Source organism: Hetaerina americana, unplaced genomic scaffold (genome assembly GCF_022747635.1).
Source record: "Hetaerina americana unplaced genomic scaffold, ioHetAmer1.1.p SCAF_2, whole genome shotgun sequence".
Taxonomy (NCBI): domain Eukaryota; kingdom Metazoa; phylum Arthropoda; class Insecta; order Odonata; family Calopterygidae; genus Hetaerina; species Hetaerina americana.
In genome coordinates this window covers 55,744,509-55,764,926 of record NW_027286763.1, presented here as the reverse complement: position 1 = coordinate 55,764,926, position 20,418 = coordinate 55,744,509, and the positions used below count along the sequence as shown (strand labels likewise).

At 35.4% G+C, this 20,418-nt stretch overlaps 1 protein-coding gene across 6 annotated transcripts; it reads right to left on the bottom strand.

The window, feature by feature from the left end:
• Positions 1-210: 210 nt before the first annotated feature.
• On the bottom strand, positions 211-20,415 carry 14-3-3zeta (tyrosine 3-monooxygenase/tryptophan 5-monooxygenase activation protein zeta). 6 transcript variants are annotated; one of them, XM_071584602.1, is made up of 6 exons: positions 20,343-20,415; positions 17,839-18,119; positions 13,673-13,819; positions 10,708-10,831; positions 3,342-3,505; positions 211-1,694 (listed from the first exon to the last, which is right to left on the bottom strand). In XM_071584602.1, exons 2-6 carry the CDS (start codon positions 17,989-17,991, stop codon positions 1,539-1,541), a joined length of 744 nt encoding a protein of 247 aa, XP_071440703.1. In that variant the 5' UTR covers positions 17,992-18,119; positions 20,343-20,415; the 3' UTR covers positions 211-1,538. The 6 variants fall into 6 exon arrangements, with proteins under 6 accessions (XP_071440703.1, XP_071440705.1, XP_071440701.1 ...); XM_071584604.1 differs by lacking the exon at positions 20,343-20,415 and adding an exon at positions 20,000-20,049; XM_071584600.1 differs by lacking the exon at positions 20,343-20,415 and adding an exon at positions 19,905-20,012.
• Positions 20,416-20,418: the final 3 nt, after the last annotated feature.

The following is a 20,418-nucleotide window of genomic DNA, read 5'->3' as shown; positions in this document are numbered from 1 at the left end:
ACAGGGAGGTAAAAATTAAAATTTTATGATGCAAATGCATTCAGATATTTGCAATGGGATACTCCAACTGAAAGTAAGTAGTGGCTGGTATCAACATACCAAAGAACTTTAAAGAAACGCACATTTAGGTGTTAGATGAAACCAGTTCCAAGGGCACTTCTAAGTCTTAAATTATGGAAATGGGAAATAGAGAAAAAAATCCACGAGATGTACACGTTTACCACAGTTTCTTTTTTTAACAACAGCATACAGACCCCAATCTTTCCATATCAAACAACACATGATATCCATTCATATGAAGATATTTTTCCTGTTGAAAAAGTGATGTTATAAGTTGAAAGCAGCAGGCTTTTCTTGACACCACTGTTATATTGTTCATATGGGTAAGGAATTCCATTTTGATGTACAAATGTTTATTAGAGCACTGGAGGAGAGAAAAATTGCGACAACAAATTTGACAACCAGACAATATTACATACAAATACGACAAGTTCACTTTGTAATTTGTTTATTACATACTGGGTTCTTGTCATGTTCGTTTACTAGTGCACCAGCCTACAGCAGAATTTTTTCTATAATTTTCTAAGTATCAAAAGAAGTCTTTCTTGGCATCCTGGGCTGAATTTCTCCAGAGAAAATTTGCAGCAGCAAATATGCTGTAACTTAGTGAAATAGCATGCCTTCAATTGGTTCTACATTATTCTTTCAGTTCAAAAAAGGGAAGGTGGAACAAGGGCCCCAACATTTTTCTCTGTTTCTCTTAAAACAGCTTTCATTAGCTATTACATTTCACAGGAGAAAAGAGGCAGGGGAAAAAATCCCAGTTTTCCCGTCCATCTCTACAGTTATCTGTCCCAAATGCAAATGTTACGCATACAGAGGCTAAAACATTTTTCCCACCCACCTCTTTCCACAGTTTCTTCATCCTTCAATGTGAAAATACCTCAGTCAACGATTGGATGATACACAAATGATGCAATGTGACGCTTCCAGTCAAAGTTAATTTACATGGTCAAGGACTTTTTGGTGAGGTAGGAACAGAAATAAGCTAGGAAATCAGTAAAAGGTGGAGAAGCGGTGCTAGTTGAAGAGGGGAAGACAATAGAGAAAGGGTCACTGGCAAAAAAGAATTGAAGATGGACCCCTCAAACGTGGTCCAAGAACTAGGGTGGGCTGAGGTCCAGTTGGCAGGAGGGATGCGACTGGCTTAAAGAGGGAAGGGTTATGATGTGCACGCCCAGGCAGAGTGCTGCTTTAACAGGGTATTGTGCAGTGGAGCACGAGAGATGATGACTTGAAGGAAGATTTAAAGACAAGGAGTGGTGAGTGGCAAAGAAAAATAAAAAAAATTTATGATAAAAAAAAATATATATATACTGCACCATCCTCCTAACAACGTTACTTCCTTCCCCAACCCACCTCTCCTCCCTTCAAGAAACCCACCTTCTAGCTCTCACCGCTTTTCAACTCCTCTCCATCCCTCCATAATCTCTCTCCATCCCTTGCCTCCTCTTTTTATTTTAATTTGAGGTAACAGATTAATTGTCACCCCCCTCTTGGGGCTCATCCCCATCCGCCTGCGCGTCCGAGGTCCAGAGAGTGAGGTTGTCCCTCAGCAGCTGCATGATGAGTGTGCTGTCCTTATAGCTGTCTTCATTGAGGGTATCCAACTCTGCTATGGCATCATCGAAAGCCTACAATGAAAGCACAACAATCAACTCCTGGTAGCATTTTATTGATGCCAAATTTCCAGAGAAACTTTCATGGCAAAATAAGTCACATGCATTACTTTAAAAGATAGTGGAAGGAAAACAAGGCTAGGAAGCACCAATGCACTGGTGATAGTCAATTGGGATTTAATAAGAAACATCCTGCTTAGATATAACTAATTGTTAGCCAACAAAATTTACTGCTGAAAAACACCATGCTATTTAATCGCACCCAATCACAAAGAAATCTAAAATTAAAATTCTTTTGGTTGACTAGTAAAAAAATGTATGTAAAAATGAAGGTTAATGCAAAAGATAAGTCCAAGGGAAAAACATTTGAAGTTTATTAACATTTCTATAAGGATAAATATCTCACAGGAAAATAAAAATTTATTCATATAATCTGGTAAAATAATTATTAATAAAAAGACCTAACATAACTTTGTAGAGTTCAACAAGGATGGTTCTTATACCTATGTACACTTCTTGTAGCACTCTTCTCCACTTGGTTAGTTCTTTAATCTTTCCAAAGCAATATTAATTTTAAGATTAAGTGACATAGCATTCAGGTTATTCAACAGATGTGATGTTATTTTGATTAAAACAACTGCCCCACCAATACATTAAAAGCATTCAGTTTTGCAATTCAGGTTAATGCACTGGCTGACAATTAGTCTGACGATCATATTTAAAGACAGCATACCCCATTATCAGACCATTTATTCTATTAAACTAACTTTATTGAATCATTTTCACTAAAAACAATGCTATGAATGAAAAATAGAAGTCTGCTCAAGCCCTGTGAGATTATGTAAATTTGAGATTTCAGAATTTAAATTCCCATTTCGTTTCATATGGAGAACTGTCTGTACGATAAAATATTGTGAATTCAGGGTCTGTAAATTCGAAGTTTCTCTTAATAGGCAGTAGCTGCAAGTCTAGTTATGAAAATCCAGGAGGGTAGATTGATATTTGCCAAACAAATGGTCTTAAAAGCAAGAAATTACGAACCTGCTTGGCTAGGTGGCAGGCTTGTGAAGGTGAATTAATAATCTCATAGTAAAAAACTGAGAAATTGAGAGCCAGGCCAAGACGGATTGCGTGCGTTGGTGGCAGTTTCCCCTTGGATATATCAAAAGCCTCCTGGTATGACTTCTGCGAGTCCTTCGTGACACCTGTACAGTGACAGGGTATGTTCAGGGGAAGAAAACGAAGGGGAGGAAGTCAAGGTGGGTTCATTTTAAGGCACGAGGTGGGTTGGACATTCCCCCGAGTTAGTGTGTAGGTCGTCATGTGTTAACGGAACATAATTCAAATATTAATTGTTCCAAGGATAGGAAAGCCAAAAGCAGGATGATTGGTTTAATGTTTTTGGATAGGCCAAGGTAGAGAGGGGGAGAAAAAAACAAAATAAGAATCTTCTATTTAATGGAACCACATCTCCCAGAAACACCAGCACCTCCTTAGGCATATATATGCGCCATTACAAAACCTGCTCAGACCAACCACATGGATTTCGCCCCTTACATCCTGCTACATAAGACTCAATAATGCACAATACAATTAAGGATTAAATAATAATGGGTGTAATTTCCTGCAACTATGTCAGGTGACCAGTCTTCTCCGACCAACCTGCTTCGCTAGCTGACACGCCTTGTCCGGTGAGTTGAGGATCTCATAATAGAAGACAGAGAAGTTGAGGGCCAAACCGAGCCTTATGGGATGTGTTGGTTGCATCTTAGTCTTACTGATCTCAAATGCATCCTGGTATGCCTTCTGAGAGTCATCCACAACGCCTGAAAAAACAAAACTTTTAGGACGCCCCTACTGGGGCTATGGAATTTCTTCACATGTGGATTTCCCAAACAGGACTGCAGCTTTCCAATTCATTGCTGAAGTAAAACATTATACATTACAGTACACCACAACATGATTTCCTAAATACGCAAACAAGCATTAGAAATCGGGGAATATTTCTGAACAAGTAAAAAGGTGTAACATTGAACAATGGAACTTTTAACAAACAACATAAAAGGCATTTTAAAATCCTGGTTCAAAACTAATGCATATTTCCTCATTAAATTGTCCACTCCATTTCTTTTAATTGGAATGAACAATTCCCATTTCATAAAATCAGAAGGGGAGCAACCGATTTATAATAATTTTGACATAGCAGTAGGCCCACCCAACCACAAAATATTTCACAAAAAATGAATACATACATACTAAGAACCATGTGCTAACTCTCATATGTCAAAAATAAAAGTACGAAAGTAATCGGATCCTAACATCTGTATATTCTGCACAGATTAAAGAGAATGAATCTACTCAGGTTATTTGGAGATATACTCGAAGTCATTTGGAAGCTATGCATCATAAAAGGAACTATTAATAAAACTACATCGGTAATAGAATACACACATTCATATTAGCAGATAAACCCTAAACAACAAACAAATGTTGTGAAGTAGGTAGAAAGTTAGTGAAGCTATAATGCATTAGGTGGTCATTAATAGGGCACTTAGTTGAAATCATAGTTTCCAAACCTTGAGAGCTTCTCTTTCAGCCCTTTATTTCCATGGCATTGAAAATTCAATAAGTAAATTACTTTAAAATCAAGTTTACAGGACTAGTCCCAAGCACACCGACTATTAAAAGCTACATTTAAATAACAGTAGGTGAAAGTCTGCATTATATAACCTAATACATTTAGCCATAAACATTAAGGAAATGTTATCAAATATATTATGCCAAATATATTTTCACTGAACCTATTAAAATTTTCTCCTTTATTTAAGGAGAAAATTTTAATAGGTTCAGACTACCCAGGTCAGTTTGCTTACAAAACATCCAGAACACACAAGATCGAAGGCACAGAGGAAACTGACAACTCTATACACCCTTCAGTAATATGGGTAACCTTCCTGTTACACTATTAGTATAGAACTTCAAAAATCAACTTTGGGCTTTTATTTACGGCTATCCAGTTTTCCAGTGGTCTTCCTGGATGAAGAGAACAACATTCAAGGTGTGACTGAACCCTTGCATTCTGGGCACTCAAGACAGTTCATTTGATAATAACCGATTGAAAAGTAGAAATTCTGCCTTGAACCTCTAAAATGTCATTATTTAACTCATAAGTCAGAAAAGACTCGGAACATTATGTTACCATAATTTTTCTTGAAATTTTAAGCTTGATACCATCATTCATAGAATTTGAGTTTTAATGCAGGGAAATACTTGTTATTACTAGACATGTATTCATGAATACAATGCCGAAAATTTTGACTAACCACAAACCGTATGTGTGCATTGGCTGGAAATTTTCCTTGTTTTTCAGATTGTTTGGTTGGCACAAATGTAACAGCAGCCAGTAACTTCGATCCTAGCAGATGCACGCTGAATTGAATCAGCTAGGGTAACGATCTCTTTTCTGATCACATTTTATATTGCAATTTTATTGTTATAATGCCATTTCTCTAGCACATTTTGAAATCTGCTCCAAATGCTCTTGCGAGCTCTTTGCTCAGCTGTCGCACACTTTTACATTGCTGGTTGGTTTTTCCTGGAATTATTTAATTATTGTCAATCTCAAAGAGTGATATTTTGGCTTAGTTTTTCATTGGCACATATGAATAGCGTTACTTTATCTTGGAATCCATGCAGTGCAATTTATATTTGGTGTCATTTGTATTGTCATTTCTGTTTAGAACTTGCAGTTCCATACAATGGAAATGCCAAGTAAATGCAAAAGGTATGCATTTTCAGCAACACAAATCCACTAAAATTTCTACGCTGTATTTGGCTTGTTTGGACTACATACTGCTTCAATCTTACACAGTCGTGTTAAGAGCAAAGCTGCTCATTGTTAATTCTCTGGTGGTCTGTACAACAAAGCTATAGCATTCACTATTGTTCTGAGATCACGCATCGAAATAACTTTATATTTTTTTATACATGGGTCACATGTATTGGAGTTGCAAAATCTTACACAACACAATTCATTGGAACCCGTTGATTCCCATTTTGCGCAATAAATTGGATATGAATTTGTTCTCCACACGCCACTAACACGATTGGTGTTTGAATTTGTGGTTTTGTGTGGAGGCGACCGACAGCTTAGTCATTTGCATCATTAGGAATGGATGGAAAAGCAAGGGTGGACAGAAACCTGGCATTAGCCTACTCTTCTCGAAAGGTGCCGAGGGGTATGCAGTGAAACGTCCCATCCAACTGATGTTGCACTCACTCAAAGTGCTCTCAACAAAGCACCTCAAGTAGGGATTAGGATACCACTGAAAAATATTTATCTTTGGGTTTGAATCCAAGCCCTCTCGGTTGGAAGCCTGTACGTTAGCCACTGCACTATCCCAATCCCCCTTAGTGGTCGAGTTGTCAACTAGTGCAAAACAAAATACCAATGAACATTCCATCATTGTTAAGCATCTTGAAAAGTTTTACTGTGAACTGCAAAGATTTTCTTGGCCTTCGAATGTGTCATGTAATGATGTTCAAAATATCTATTGTAAATATGGCGTGCATATTTACAATAGATATTTTGAATTATATATAATTATTTTGATATATCTTTGTCTCGAAAATAGACGTTCTTGTTATTTAATCATAAGCATTCCCAAAGTGAGAGGTAGTTGCGTGCTGCCTGCACCTACCTTGTAAAGACCGTATATCTTTTTTACTTTGAGCTGTAGAAGATTTAATTATACAGAACTACATGTGGTACACTTCTGATGTTCATTCTTTGAAACAACAACCACTCAATAATTTTAGCCATGTAAATAGTAAAAAAGAGAAGAAAACGGTGGATGGGTACCCAATTATGTGACATCGCTGGAAAAGTTGATTATGAACACAACACATCGTTTGCGTTAAACCATAAATGAAGTTACAGCAACACAATTTAGGAATTGAGAAATTGAAACCTACCATTTACTGATAATTATTTAAACAGAAAACAACCCAAGTTGTAAAGATGTTTTGGTAACATTGACAATTAAACTAAAAATCATATCACAATATGTGATTAGGTCAAGATCTACAAGCCCAGGAGAAAATAATCATTGAGAAACCCCCAACCTGGAAGGCACAGGCAAACTTGCTGGATTCTTTTATGTAAATGTATTGAAAAACTATAATTTTTCTGGTCTTTCTTTTCAGACAGCTAACTATGCAGTGAAAACAAATATATTATGTTAAAACTCAAGGTTCTAGTAATTGCTTTAAGCTTGCTCTCTTGTGACTCAGTGTTAACTTTCCCAAGATTTTCCAGTGCACAATTGGAGATTAAAAATAAAATTTTAGCGACCATAATGAAAACAACATTACTGAAGATCATGCAAGGTGATCCTGGAATGAAAAAATTCTGACAATCTCTAAAATTGAGAAAAATAGTCAAGTTATAGTTATCATTAAAACTAATTTTAATTAAGTGATATAAAAAGGTCATGAAGAAAACTGACAGAAAATGTCAATATCAATAATGATGGGAATGGGCAAAATACTATTAGAAAAGGTCAAAAGGTTCTAAGGTCAAACTTTATTTAAATAATTCCTTAAATAGACCACCATGGCAAAGTCTATAGAACAAACGTTTTCTCTGATAATAACCCAGGCAACGATATATTGAAATTACTTTTAAGATTCTTGCTCCAAGTACTTGCAATGAGGATACAGCCCAGGATACCTTTTTATGCACAGACAGCATATAGGTAATGTCACCAAGAAATTAAATCCTGTGACAACAATTAATGGAATTGATTATTTAAAATAAATAGAACATTTGTATAGCAATGCCAAGTTTAAATTTAATTAAGTTTCAGTGAGTACTATGCGACATTTTGACTTATTCCCCTAACCTACTATCTTTAATGGATATTTTGTCCAGGTAATCTATGCCAGCAATATAATTAATATAGGACCTTAAATTTAAACTGCATGAAAATGAGGAAACAGAAGAGATTCACCAACACGCACACAAGCTTATGAAATGCATTCAGTAGTACAGATGTATAATTAACAAACAAAAGGTTAATGGAAATACTACGTACCACACATTCACTAACATATCTACACAAGATGATGACAAGAAGACATATTGACAACCAAAGAAAGATTACAATATTGACTATCAGGGGTTTGCTGAAAAAACATGGAAAACTTTAGTATTGACACCAGAACTTATAGCCAGTGTATACATTTTAAATATCTGAAAAGTGAACTAGATTTATCGAAACTTCAAACCCTATATATGTGAATTTGCATGTTCTGATCAATTGACCAACAAATGGAAAAACTTAAGACCCTATCCACACATCCTACACAACAAAAATGTCCAAAGGTTATAAATTATTCCGAAAACCCCCAAGGAAGTGGCCAAATTTAGCTCCAGAAATGGGAACATTTCCCATAAGAAAATAATGGGAGGAAAATATTTACAGGCATGCCGCAGTTCATTTGAATTTTAAAATATCGAAGGACTAAACTATGGATGTACATTGAACAGAGTGATCTCAAAGTCGTAAGTACTTTATTTAAGATTTCCTCATCATTGCAAGCACATTTAAAACGGCTAGAGGATTGTTGTGCCCTGTCATAGGTTTTGCAGCAACCCTATTCCCTTCTACTAGTAAACAGTCTCAAAACCCCATTTAAAATATCCAATTTGACAATAGTCATATTCACCTCTAGATGTATTATATTTACTTTACCACACGTTCTCATTTGAACATGCAGCACATAACAGCCTCTCCTCAGGTTATGTACAGTAAAATAATACCATATAAATTGTTTACAGCTAAAAGGTTAAGGTAACGATCTAAGAAGATCATTTATTAACTCAGTAGCCAATGCCTAACCTCTGAAGATGTTAATTGACACAGCAGATATAACAACTAAGGAACATCACATTGAAAACTATTAATAATAAACACTTTTTAAGGATTATTTTTTGACAGTGAAACCATTATATACCGCAAAGCAGTTAATCCCTAAATTACTTTCAATTAAAGTCACATTGTAATTACCTCAATCATATTTTTGAACCTGCACCTCTAGAATTTTGAAGCATATTAACCAATTTTAATGATATTTTCCATAGTTTCATTTGGGATTTCAAGTATTTGGTTATTTTATGCATTGAAATTAGTTAATAATTTTACATTTTTCTCATGAAAATTGGCAGGTAAAACAACGAAAGAAAAGAACTGGGATGTTGCAATAAAAGAAAAAATAGAAGTACACTAATGTCATTATAAAATTAATTATTGGGATGAAATGGTAATAGGGGGACTTGGTGTGAGGGATGCTCATGAGGATAAATGCCAGTTTGATAAATGAACTATTTGGGATTTGGAAGCAGGGAGAATTTAAATAAATTATATCCCAAAAAGGAAATCAACAAGGCACATAAATTGTTGCTGACACATCAGCACTTCACATGAAAGGCATTGCACACAGTTGAATTCTATAAAAACAAGGAAAAAATATATGATAAGTAAAAAATTAAATTAATGAAAAGAAAATGTCAGCATAAGGATATCCACTTAACATATAGAAAGCATTTCATACCAATTAAAGTCTAGCATGGAAATTTTGAAGAAATGAAGTGCAATGTATTAACTCCTGCATACAAAATTATTTCCCAATCGAAATATAATATTCCTCACCCTTACCATTAGGGTTCCAAATTAAAAAAAAACAACTGAAAAATACCAAAAACAGCAAAAGAAATGCACTTCAACTCTATTAGAATAGGATTTCCATGATTAAATAAAACTCATTGTCCCTACAGTAACCTTAGGCAGTCACTGATAAGTAATGTACAATGGCAACAATCAGAGGCCAAAATTAGAGACAGAAGCTGAAATAGGGATTTACTGACTGGATTCACTTTAAAAGTCATTATAAATTTAATGCTCTATTTTTCAAGGCAACTATGAACCCACTATATCAAATGACATCTCAGTCTCTAATTGTTTCCATTTTCATTATTTTCATTATTTTAACTTGAAAGGTCACAGAATTGCAGATTTTCATGCATTGATAATACCTTAGTACCCAGTGCCAGATTATTATTATAAATAACATTTTCTGTAAAACACAAGTCATTCAGAAAATTCAGGGGATGGCACTTTTAGTATTGGAAGAGGATTGATTTTAGTAAGCCTCGTCTCTCACTAGACTGCTGTCTAAGCTATATCCATCACATGGTTTCATTTTCATAGTTGAATGAAGCAACAAACTTTTATTTAGAAACTTTATACATAAGGAAAATGAGTTTAAACGTGGTGATAGAAGTGGAAGTGACTTCCTCAGAAATAATTGGGAAAATCCATCAAAATGTTTGCAGTCCACTGGCATATCAAAATGTACAATTTTAAATTACGCACGAACAATTGCAATTGGATTAGGAGCTGTGTTAGCTCTCAGTGGAGAATTAACGTGATCATGTGATCAATTTCAGTGGCTGGTTTGGCACTTTCCTGCTGCAATACTGATGAGTTTCTTCTTCCATACAATACTGCGGATGAAATATAAATACACTACTTCACTTCAAACAAAGGAACAGCCTAAACAAAAAAGTTTCCAAAGAGAAACAAGCTCCAAAAAAGGCAGAGACTGTAAAATCAGCCAACATAGTGATGTTTTAAGGATTCTCCAGAAGCCCACATTAGGGACAGCTTAAAAATTTAGATAAATGCTTTGGATAAAGGACAGAATGTTAAAAAATAAAAAGTCTATGAAAATAATGTTTTTCCATTTTTTCCAAAGGACTTAAGTAACATTCTATTTATCACAGAAAAATTTAAGGTAAAAAAGGAGAATTATCTTCAGGAGTAAGTTTTTCAGGAATTTAAAATTCACCTATGCTCATTCCCCTGGGAAACTGCTAAAAAATACTAATGCTACTGATAAACCTGCAGATTCGTTGAGTACATATATTGAAATTAATACCTATTCATGCTTATTTATAAGTTCTTACCATTTTTGGATTCTCCTGTTGCTACTTCAGCTAGGTACCTGTAGTAGTCACCCTTCATTTTAAGGTAGAAAACTTTGCTCTCTGCATTACTGGCTTTGGGGATAAGGTATTTGTCAAGGAGACCCTGAAACAATATTTTCATCATTTTTACATAAATTAATGAAATATCAAATAACTGACTGCAGCAAAGGCTTTGTTTTTTCTTTATAATAATTATAGTGCTCTATATTATACCAATTGGGTATTGCAAGTTACCCCCTGCAGTATCAGTAATAATTGGTCTCGTGATCGTATGATATTCAGCCAAAACCGTGGCCAAAAATTACAGCTATGGCACTTCATCAGTTTTACTTCATTGGAAAACTTACTTATGCTGAAACCACATACACAGTGGAATTTTAAGGATTCTGCAACCTTCTAAGTTTCTAGTTTATGAAATAGGTCAATCAAATAACTAAAATTCAGTAGAGTTACTTGAATAAATAGCACTTATCAGGTAAGATAATTTTTATCAACGAAAAATGTTTCACACTGTAGCTCAACCCACACCAACACAAGGCAACAACTTAGGAAAAATGGAATTCTACAAAGTTAAGGCCTCAACCATTCAGTGCACAAGGCAACAAATTAAGCACCCTATACTCAAGTATATCCCAGCCTTTACATGCTCAATTTAATACTTATTTTAATTCATCAATAACTTGGGTGGTGACCACTGATTCCCACTTGAGATCCAAGTAATTACATGCAAACTAAGTATTGTATTCATTAAATTTGTGATATTATTAAGTTAACGAAGTGGAAGAAGCTGACAATGATAGCCGAGATATTTTACTCTAAAAATATGGCAACATCAAAAATATTTTTTGGTGTGTGGCAATTGAATTCATGCTTGCTTCTGGATCCAAAGAGATTTATTAAAGTGGCGATGCTGATTATGAACCATAGAGAAATATTTCTTCAGGCAGGATAAAATGTTCAAAATATAGTTAATTGTACATATTTTAATGCTAAATCAATGAAATATTTAATGAATTAAAATAAGGTTAAAAAAATGACAAAGAAACTTATTAAATGAAAGCTAATCAAAGTCATATTTGAAATAATGTAAATGCTTCTACAAATAGTTTTCCACCGAAGCCTCCCTTAACACACTAAAATTATCTTTTCACTGATAAAAACTGCTTTTAAGAGAAGAATGTGGATCATCTTCAAACAGCTACCTGATCATACATACGCTGCATGTAAGCCCACACAGAGGCAATAACTGACCAGCAAAAGGCAATGTTTTCAGAACGGATTCTGGCTGATTTTTCAAGACAATCCACCAGTTCCACTGAGTTTACTGGACAAGGGTACTGAGTAATTGCTACAGTCGGTTATGTACTTTTTGCACTTTTATTTCCAAATCCAAGGGTTAAGTATACACATAAGAAACATATAGGTACACAACCACTGAATTGCAAAGGAATAGGAGCAATAAAGAAAACAGCACATGAGAAAAGAGGCTGGTGCTACGAAACATGACATTCTGTATTTTTGATTGGTTTATCATGTGCTTCATTGAAAAATCAATTGCAGTGTGCTGGTCTAAAGTTAATTCTTCTCAATTCTTACATTTGTAATGATAACTGGACATTTTTTGTAGCTATATTATTGAACTTCATGTAAATGGAAATAAACCTCATTTCCTCTAAATGAAGTCGCAATCCAATACATGAAATTGCACCTTTCTTACACCACTTGTAAATACACATGCATTGTCAAATGAATGCTGTGCATATTTTACCTCGTAAAACAATGGCATGTGTGTAATAGAAAGTTTACAGTAGAGTGCAATACACAAAATAGAGATCAAGCATATGGTACATAACATGCATATTTTAGATAAAATCTATAATAGCTCAGTAGGATGCCACAAAACAAGTATCAAACACTTGAGTAGATATTTTCATGACTACATTCATGCAACTGAAAAAAACCAATTCTACTCTAAAATGTGCACCAATATAATGAAGACAATGTCTGGAATAAGGAACTAGATCATGATGTTTGACATGTAAAATTCTCCTATGCCAGAACACCTAAATACTTAATATAAGATGGCACATGATGCACATAAGATTTTTTAAAATGTTTTTTCTAGGAAAAACAGCTAATCACATTTACAGTAAAGAACTAAAATTTATTTTCTGATGTGCTCAAATTTCTTTGAGAGAAAAATTAAGTGCACACACTACATAAGAAATGGCAAATCAATAAGTTGATTGCTACACACTTTTAAGACCCTGAAAACAAAGTGAAGCTTTAATATAATTACATTATAGGTACGTGGTAATCCAGGTGTAGAGAAGGGTCTACAGATCTGAGGGTCCAGGTGTGACTAACCTAGGGTGACATCAGCTTCACCCAAGCTGGGCAATTTAAGGGTCACAGAGAAAGAAATTGTCTTCCTACCTCATCTACTCCCACCATTACCTATCAAACCGACCTTCAGGCCGATAACTGTGTTTATAATTTCAATAATTACATTTCAATTCCTAATCTTCATTAGTGAGTCAAATTTTTCCTTATCGTTAAAGTAAAGAACAAAGTGAGATGTGCCAGAAAATTTACGATATATTTGCAAATCAATAACAGTTTTTCCCCAGAAATTAGAATGACCATCACAAACTTGTGACGCTAGTTTCAAAGTGAAAAAAGTTACCCTCCTGATTAGCACTAACAGCAAAAAGTAATGTGCCCAAATGAGTCTCTCTTTAAATACTCAACTTTCAACTCAAAGCAAAGAAATCTAGGTTTAAATAACCCAAAATTAAACACAGAGGACATATATCCTTGATCCTGTTCATAAGAACATATTTTTCTAAGTTTAACAACTATTTCTATAGAATTGTATTATGCTTAAATAGGACCAACACAATTATGAAAAAATACAGTTAAGAAATAATCTAATGTTACTTACAAGAACATCATAGCAAATTTCACGGAGCTCTTTTTCTACTTTTTCCCGGTACTCCTTCGCCATTTGCTGTTTTCTTTCGGAGCCTTCTGTCTTCTGTTCAATTGATGAAATTACTCGCCATGATGACCTCCGTGCACCAACAACGTTCTAAGAAATAAAAAGGCATGAGAATATCCAGATTACTATAATACAATATAAAATACAAAATCACAAAATAAATCAGGAAGAAAGAACTTTTAATTTAATGTTTTGTTTGAATTTCTTGAAGAATTTAGTAGAACTTAATAGTAAAAATACACCATGTAATGGCCGAGGTCAGCACAATATAAAATTAGGAATTGACTGGAGGTTGCCCATGCCTATCCCATTACCTAGTCAAGTTATTATTGAATTGAAAATCTATAGGTGAACCATGAAAATTTTTACAATTTCCTTTACTTTGAAGTTTCCATTGATGGAAGTTCTACTTCATCTTCTTCAGACTGGAGGAATTTCATTTAACATGCTAACTAATGACAATTGCAATAGTGTCCTAAATTAACAACATTTGTAATATCCCATACAGAAGCCTATCCACTTGTTACAAGCACCCAGTTCATATTTAAAGTACACTTGGGTAAAAGGATACAAAAATAAAATCGAGAATACTAAAGACAAATACTTACTCGGCATAAATTTGATCTGCTTTGAGACTAGAATTGACAAATATTGAGGTGGAGAGAAGCTGGGCAGGAAAAGATAAAAAGGGGTATCTACCGCATGGACAGAGGGGAAGAAGTTTGAGAAGACCTTTAGTACAAAAAAAAGGAATGTATACTGCTAACTGGTAGGAAATTTAAAAAGGTGCAAACAGAAGCAGAAACTTATAGGCATGCTAGTTGGAATCAAGGTCACCAGAAAGTGTTAAGAACTCTCAAATGGCAATTATAATGATGCCCAATATGTCTGCCTCAACGACTTCAAGGAGAAATTAACCTCATGGAGAATATTAATCCAGATCAATTTCTAAGAATTTTTAGTCAAGAATAAACATAAAACATGCTTTACGGTAAAACAGGTATATTGTCAAATTTTCCGGGCTAACATTATGGAGTATTTCAATGTAAGTTATACGTGACAACAATTCTCCAATTTAGTTTCACTAAAAATATTGGCTCAAATTCCCCTAAAAACTATTGAGTGTGCTATAGAAGAAAGTTCCCCAAATGATTTAAGAACTCTCAAATGGCAATTATAATGATGCCCAATATTTCTGCCTCAACGACTTCAAGGAGAAATTAACCTCATGGAGAATATTAATCCAGATCAATTTCTAAGAATTTTTAGTCAAGAATAAACATAAAACATGCTTTACGGTAAAACAGGTATATTGTCAAATTTTCCGGGCTAACATTATGGAGTATTTCAATGTAATTTATACGTGACAACAATTCTCCAATTTAGTTTCACTAAAAATATTGGCTCAAATTCCCCTAAAAACTATTGAGTGTGCTATAGAAGAAAGTTCCCCAAATGATTTTAACTCTTACCAGTAGATTAGAGAGTGATTGGCATATTTTTATTAAAAATGGAAAGCCTACCAATACTTTGAGAACTATCCGAATTGCATATAGTAGAATCTCACCAAATAATAAAATGGCATGTCTAAATTCATTTATATTGAAAATACTTCTCTTTAATTACAATCCACAAGAAACTAAGGTGAGCACAATTTCTCTAACAAGAGTAATTACTGGTGAAAACTTGTTAAAAACACTGTACCACAATTTAAAATACAGAATAAATGATATTTTACTATTATTGATGAAAAAAATATTCTAACTTGCGAAGTCTCAACAATGTGCAGTTATACTAAAACTGCATTTTTCGACAGCTTACCAAATATAAACTGAGATTTTCATATTAACAAATTGTACTCTAATTACCCAAGATCTCTGCTACAATAAGGGCAGCATAAGCATAGTTGAAGGATATTTATGCACAAAAGTGCACTCGAATTTCCAATTAAAACTTTCTAACATGTATACTATACAAGTAGATAATGGTGTTATGAATAGTAGTTCTCAGCTACTATTCCTCTATCAGAACAACCCGTCAGATTATTTAAATTGCAAGTAATTTTGAAAATGAAATCTTTACCAGAGAATAACTTTTCACTGTTATGTGCTCTAGAAGCTGTACCATTTCTTTATAAAATCTGCTTGGCTGTCATGTTTTCAGTCAAGTCGCCACAAATTTTTTTGAATAAAAAAGCCTGCTTCATATCCTTCTCGCATACTTGTCCATTAGTTCATATTCACATAACTAAAACACACTACAATAAAATAGTAGCCACTTTAACACGAAATTTATTCAACCAACTTGTGCGAGTAAGAATCGTATATTTCTTGCAACATTGAGTACTCTCCTATTTTCTAAACCCCTGCATTTTGTTATGCTATATGAACTTCCATGTATTTTTCATCAGTGGCAATTGTAGAAAACCCCTGGAGCTTCGATAATTGAAAATAATGAAACCTCAAAAATTTCAAAACACTTACGACATAAAAAATATGGGTCTTCATAACTAAATGTGAAATCTTAATAAAACTCTACAATGGACATTGATGATACCTATCAAATATGTTAACCCTTCACATTAAACTTTAACCAGCATATGATGCCACAAATATGAAATCCACTATTTCACTCTTGAGCACAGCAATGACATAACTATAGGAAAAGTACAAGACGCAATATTGCTGGATGCATTTGGAACAGCACGGTTTGTTTTAATTAACCAAAATTGTTTTTTAATAAAAATACTTAATTAATACGACGACGACACAGAACTACAATGTGCTCTATGCTTACAGTGTTTCGATTTTTACGGACAAAACAAGATAAATACTACTACATAAGTTAAATAATATAATATATAAATAATTAAATATAAATTTAATAATTTGAAGCACAGTATAACTACACCAGACATCGTAACAAAGCCCCTCCGAAGCAAGAATTCCGCGGGTCCAAACGTATAGAACGCCTCACAAAAAGTGTCTACCCGTAGTGCAGATTTTTAACGCTAGAAAAAATTTATTAAAATTAATTTTATCTGAGAACAATTGTATATTGAGTGACTTATCTGTCTCAATATGGAGGCTGCCGAGTACATATTAATTCAACAAGATTTTCTGAAGTTAAAAGGTGCTAGTAATTAGGCGACTGGTCGAAACTTTGGATCATTTTCCGCTTCGTTTTAAGTCTGAGAAGTGCAAGTACGAGTCTCCAAATTTATAATAAAATAATACATATGATTTTCTTCAATTCCACTGGTGAGGCAAAAATCAATAAATGATAGCGGAAACTATTCTACAAACAAATTAAATGATGAAACATTGGCAGTCAATTGAGGAAATTAGAGAACGTCCACCAATGAATGATATTTCCACCCTCGCCTGTGACGCTAAAGCAGCCCAATGAATTTGTGTAGACGTGAAGAATTTTTTCAAATTTAACTTTTCGTGCCGATGCTGAATGGCCAAATAAGTAGTCTGGCGAACCCGTAGCCAAATCGAAATACCGCAGCCAAGGGCAGTGCCTCCGCGGAGTCAAAAAAAATTACGTGAGATCAATGGGCCAGACCAACGAGTTAAGATTTCCTGATCAATAGTGGGAGGGAAGGGGGGGACCGAGAAATGATTCAATTTGAATTAGTGCATCAACTAAATTAACGCGAATCAATAAAATTTTCTAAAAAATAATCCGCCAATTTTTTTTAACAACCAATGACTTTAAGTGATATTCAGCGTCCACTATCACAATTGTGGTCCGCTATCTACACATGACAATTTCTAACATCATGAAATTTTATTTCAGCCATTCCAAAAAACCGAGAGGATATCAGTGGAGCGCAAGGAATGGAGGATGAGTCCGAACAACTTTTCTTCCACTGAAGTATCAATTTATTTCATAAATCGAAGTAAACCATAAAGATAAAGATGTACAATGCCGAAGAAATGTAATAAGTAAAAGTTTAAACCATTATGCGCCGACACTTCAACGCCACGCCCTCAACTGACAAGTGCTGACAAGGAGACGAGCGAGCAAACGAAGAGGGCGATGGATAGGCATCGAGGACGGAGGGTGGGGCGCCGGGTGGGATGTCACGCATTTCCACTCACCTTATACGCGACGGAAAGGAGGTTCCGTTCCTCGTTTGAAAGCTCCACCCCTGTTTCCGTGACCGCTTTCATCGCGGCAGCCATGTCGTCGTACCGCTCCGCTTGCTCGGCAAGCTTTGCTCTCTGCACCAATTCTTCCTTGTCGACGGACATCTTCCTATTTGATTACACGGGTCGTCCTTTTTTTAAGCCCGCCGATCACCAGCAGCTCTCGCGTTCCACTCCCACAATACACGATACCCCACACACACTCCTGGCTATAACGGCGCGGTAGTTCCCAGCTATTCAATGCGAATGGGGAAAGAAGACTGAAATTAAATTAAATGCTGCAGATAAAAATGTTTGCTGCCTTAATCAATAAGTGATCTACCACAGATAAAAGTTACAAATGAAAACTAAAATAAGCTAAATGTCCTTAAAATTTCACTAAATCCAATTCTGTAACTCTCGGTGATGCATGCTACAGAGTCATGTCGCCCACTACCGGTAGTAATGCGCATGCGGACGCAACGCCGAACTGAAACATCTAACTTACAAACCACGACTGTCCTAGCAACTACGGGTGTGGAAGAATGAGATAACGGGGTGGTGGGCGGGGAGCTGAAAAGAATATATTGGGGAGGGAGGGTTGTAGAGGGATGAAGGGGAAATGCGTCACACGATTCCGAGTGCACTGGAGGAACTAGAAAGGGGCGGTAAGGATGGGTGGGAGAAGAGTACGGGGGGATCGATTTCTGGCGGCTGTCTGCAGAAGAGTTTGCGCTATCTGCATATTACGTTGGCCCAACGCACCCTAGGAAGTTCCCTTTTTGCCCACTCCATGCATAACCCACGAAAGCCCCAATCCTTCCGCACAGACGAAATCAATAAAGTAGTCCTTCCAACTAGGCGAGTAATAACTTCACGGGGCGACGACAAATGGTATTACTATGAAACATGGAAATATAATGAGCCATTGAAAAGAGGCTTCACAAAAGAAGACATCCATTCTTACCATCAATTGAAGTAATTAACTCTTAATTGTTCAAAACCGTTCGATACACGAACACTTAATACGAGTGACTGATGTAGCTAAGTTCAACAAAGAATCCGAAACCACAACAAATAATCATCATTATTTCGTTATTTATTTAGCATTATCAGGAGGCTAAAAAATTTACATGGCTTCGCACAGCTTTACTTTTTAATAACTATGTAAAAATGTCCAAAAAACCAATCACGACCTCGAAGAGTGAAAGCCAAAAATATAACAAATTACTGTAAAAAAAACTTTTTATGCTACCGGTCAGCTCATTTGAACACGATAGGTAGGGGAAGAAGCATATCTGCAGTGGCCGAGCTCATTGCGGCGACGAAGACAAGTGGACGGGGGAGTAGGTTACTGATGGGGGGACGAGGTCGAATAGCTTTCACGATGACCGTTCGATCGATACGTAATGCATTGCATTTACCACTCAACTTGAAGCACTAAGAACTTACTAACATTTCAAAATTGAAACAACGTTTCGCACCGGGGAGTATTTCAGGAGTGTACCACGTGCATGCCCAATATTTCCAGCTGAAGAATTAAGGACGTTTCAACGACGACTAATCCTTCGTATAATTTCTTAATCAATTACAACATTCACTCTCGATAAAAAATTATAAGGGCCAAATCTTAAATTAGAAATTGCACATTTAGATGTCGTACCTACACAAAATTACGAGAAATGGAATTCGACAACGGGCTAATACTGACTCGATGAGTCATAGGTTAACAGGAAATCAGTCGTCCAAACTGTTCAACTTACTGGCATTAACACTAATCTTCGCGAAGTGTTACACACACACCACACACACGTCCCGGAATAATCACTGACAACTTAACCGAAAGCAATAATCGCAAAGAAACCGGCACGAACCAAGATGGCGAACCTGCTAACAGCACTCCTTCAATGCGTCACACCTATTCCACACTCGCCATGATACTTTTTTCCACGTTCCGAGCGATCTTCTACTTCATTAAAGAATTTCTGAACATAATTTCGACTAATGTGGTAAATTAAACTAACACATCTCATACTTACGTTTTATAAAATTAACCTGTTAGGAACCAAATCCTAGAAAATGTAACACAAATTTCTACACACTAACAATCTACCCAGGACACCACTGAACTCACAGTGAAATGGAGGGGTCCTCAGAGCCGGAATCACGGGTACTACTAGAGTCATAACCCCCTTCAATGATGGGAAAAAGCTAATAATCAGTGTCATTAATTGCTATAACTTAACCAAAATGCAAAAAAATAATTAATAAATACCTAATTGCGCCAGGGATTCAATAAAATAAACATTGTCAAAATATTAATCCAGATTACGAAAATTTAATTTTAAGGGTCTATATAACACATGCATGCGGACTTGGGGATATATTAGAAAGAAAATATTACACAATTCAATACCCTGTGATCTTTGCATACCTAATTATCGACCACAAACAGAATTGGGCAAATTTTCCCTTACCGTGAAATAATTTGGCGCTGACTCTACGATGGCACCTGGAAACTGCACGGAACAAAATATAAACGAAATGAAGCTT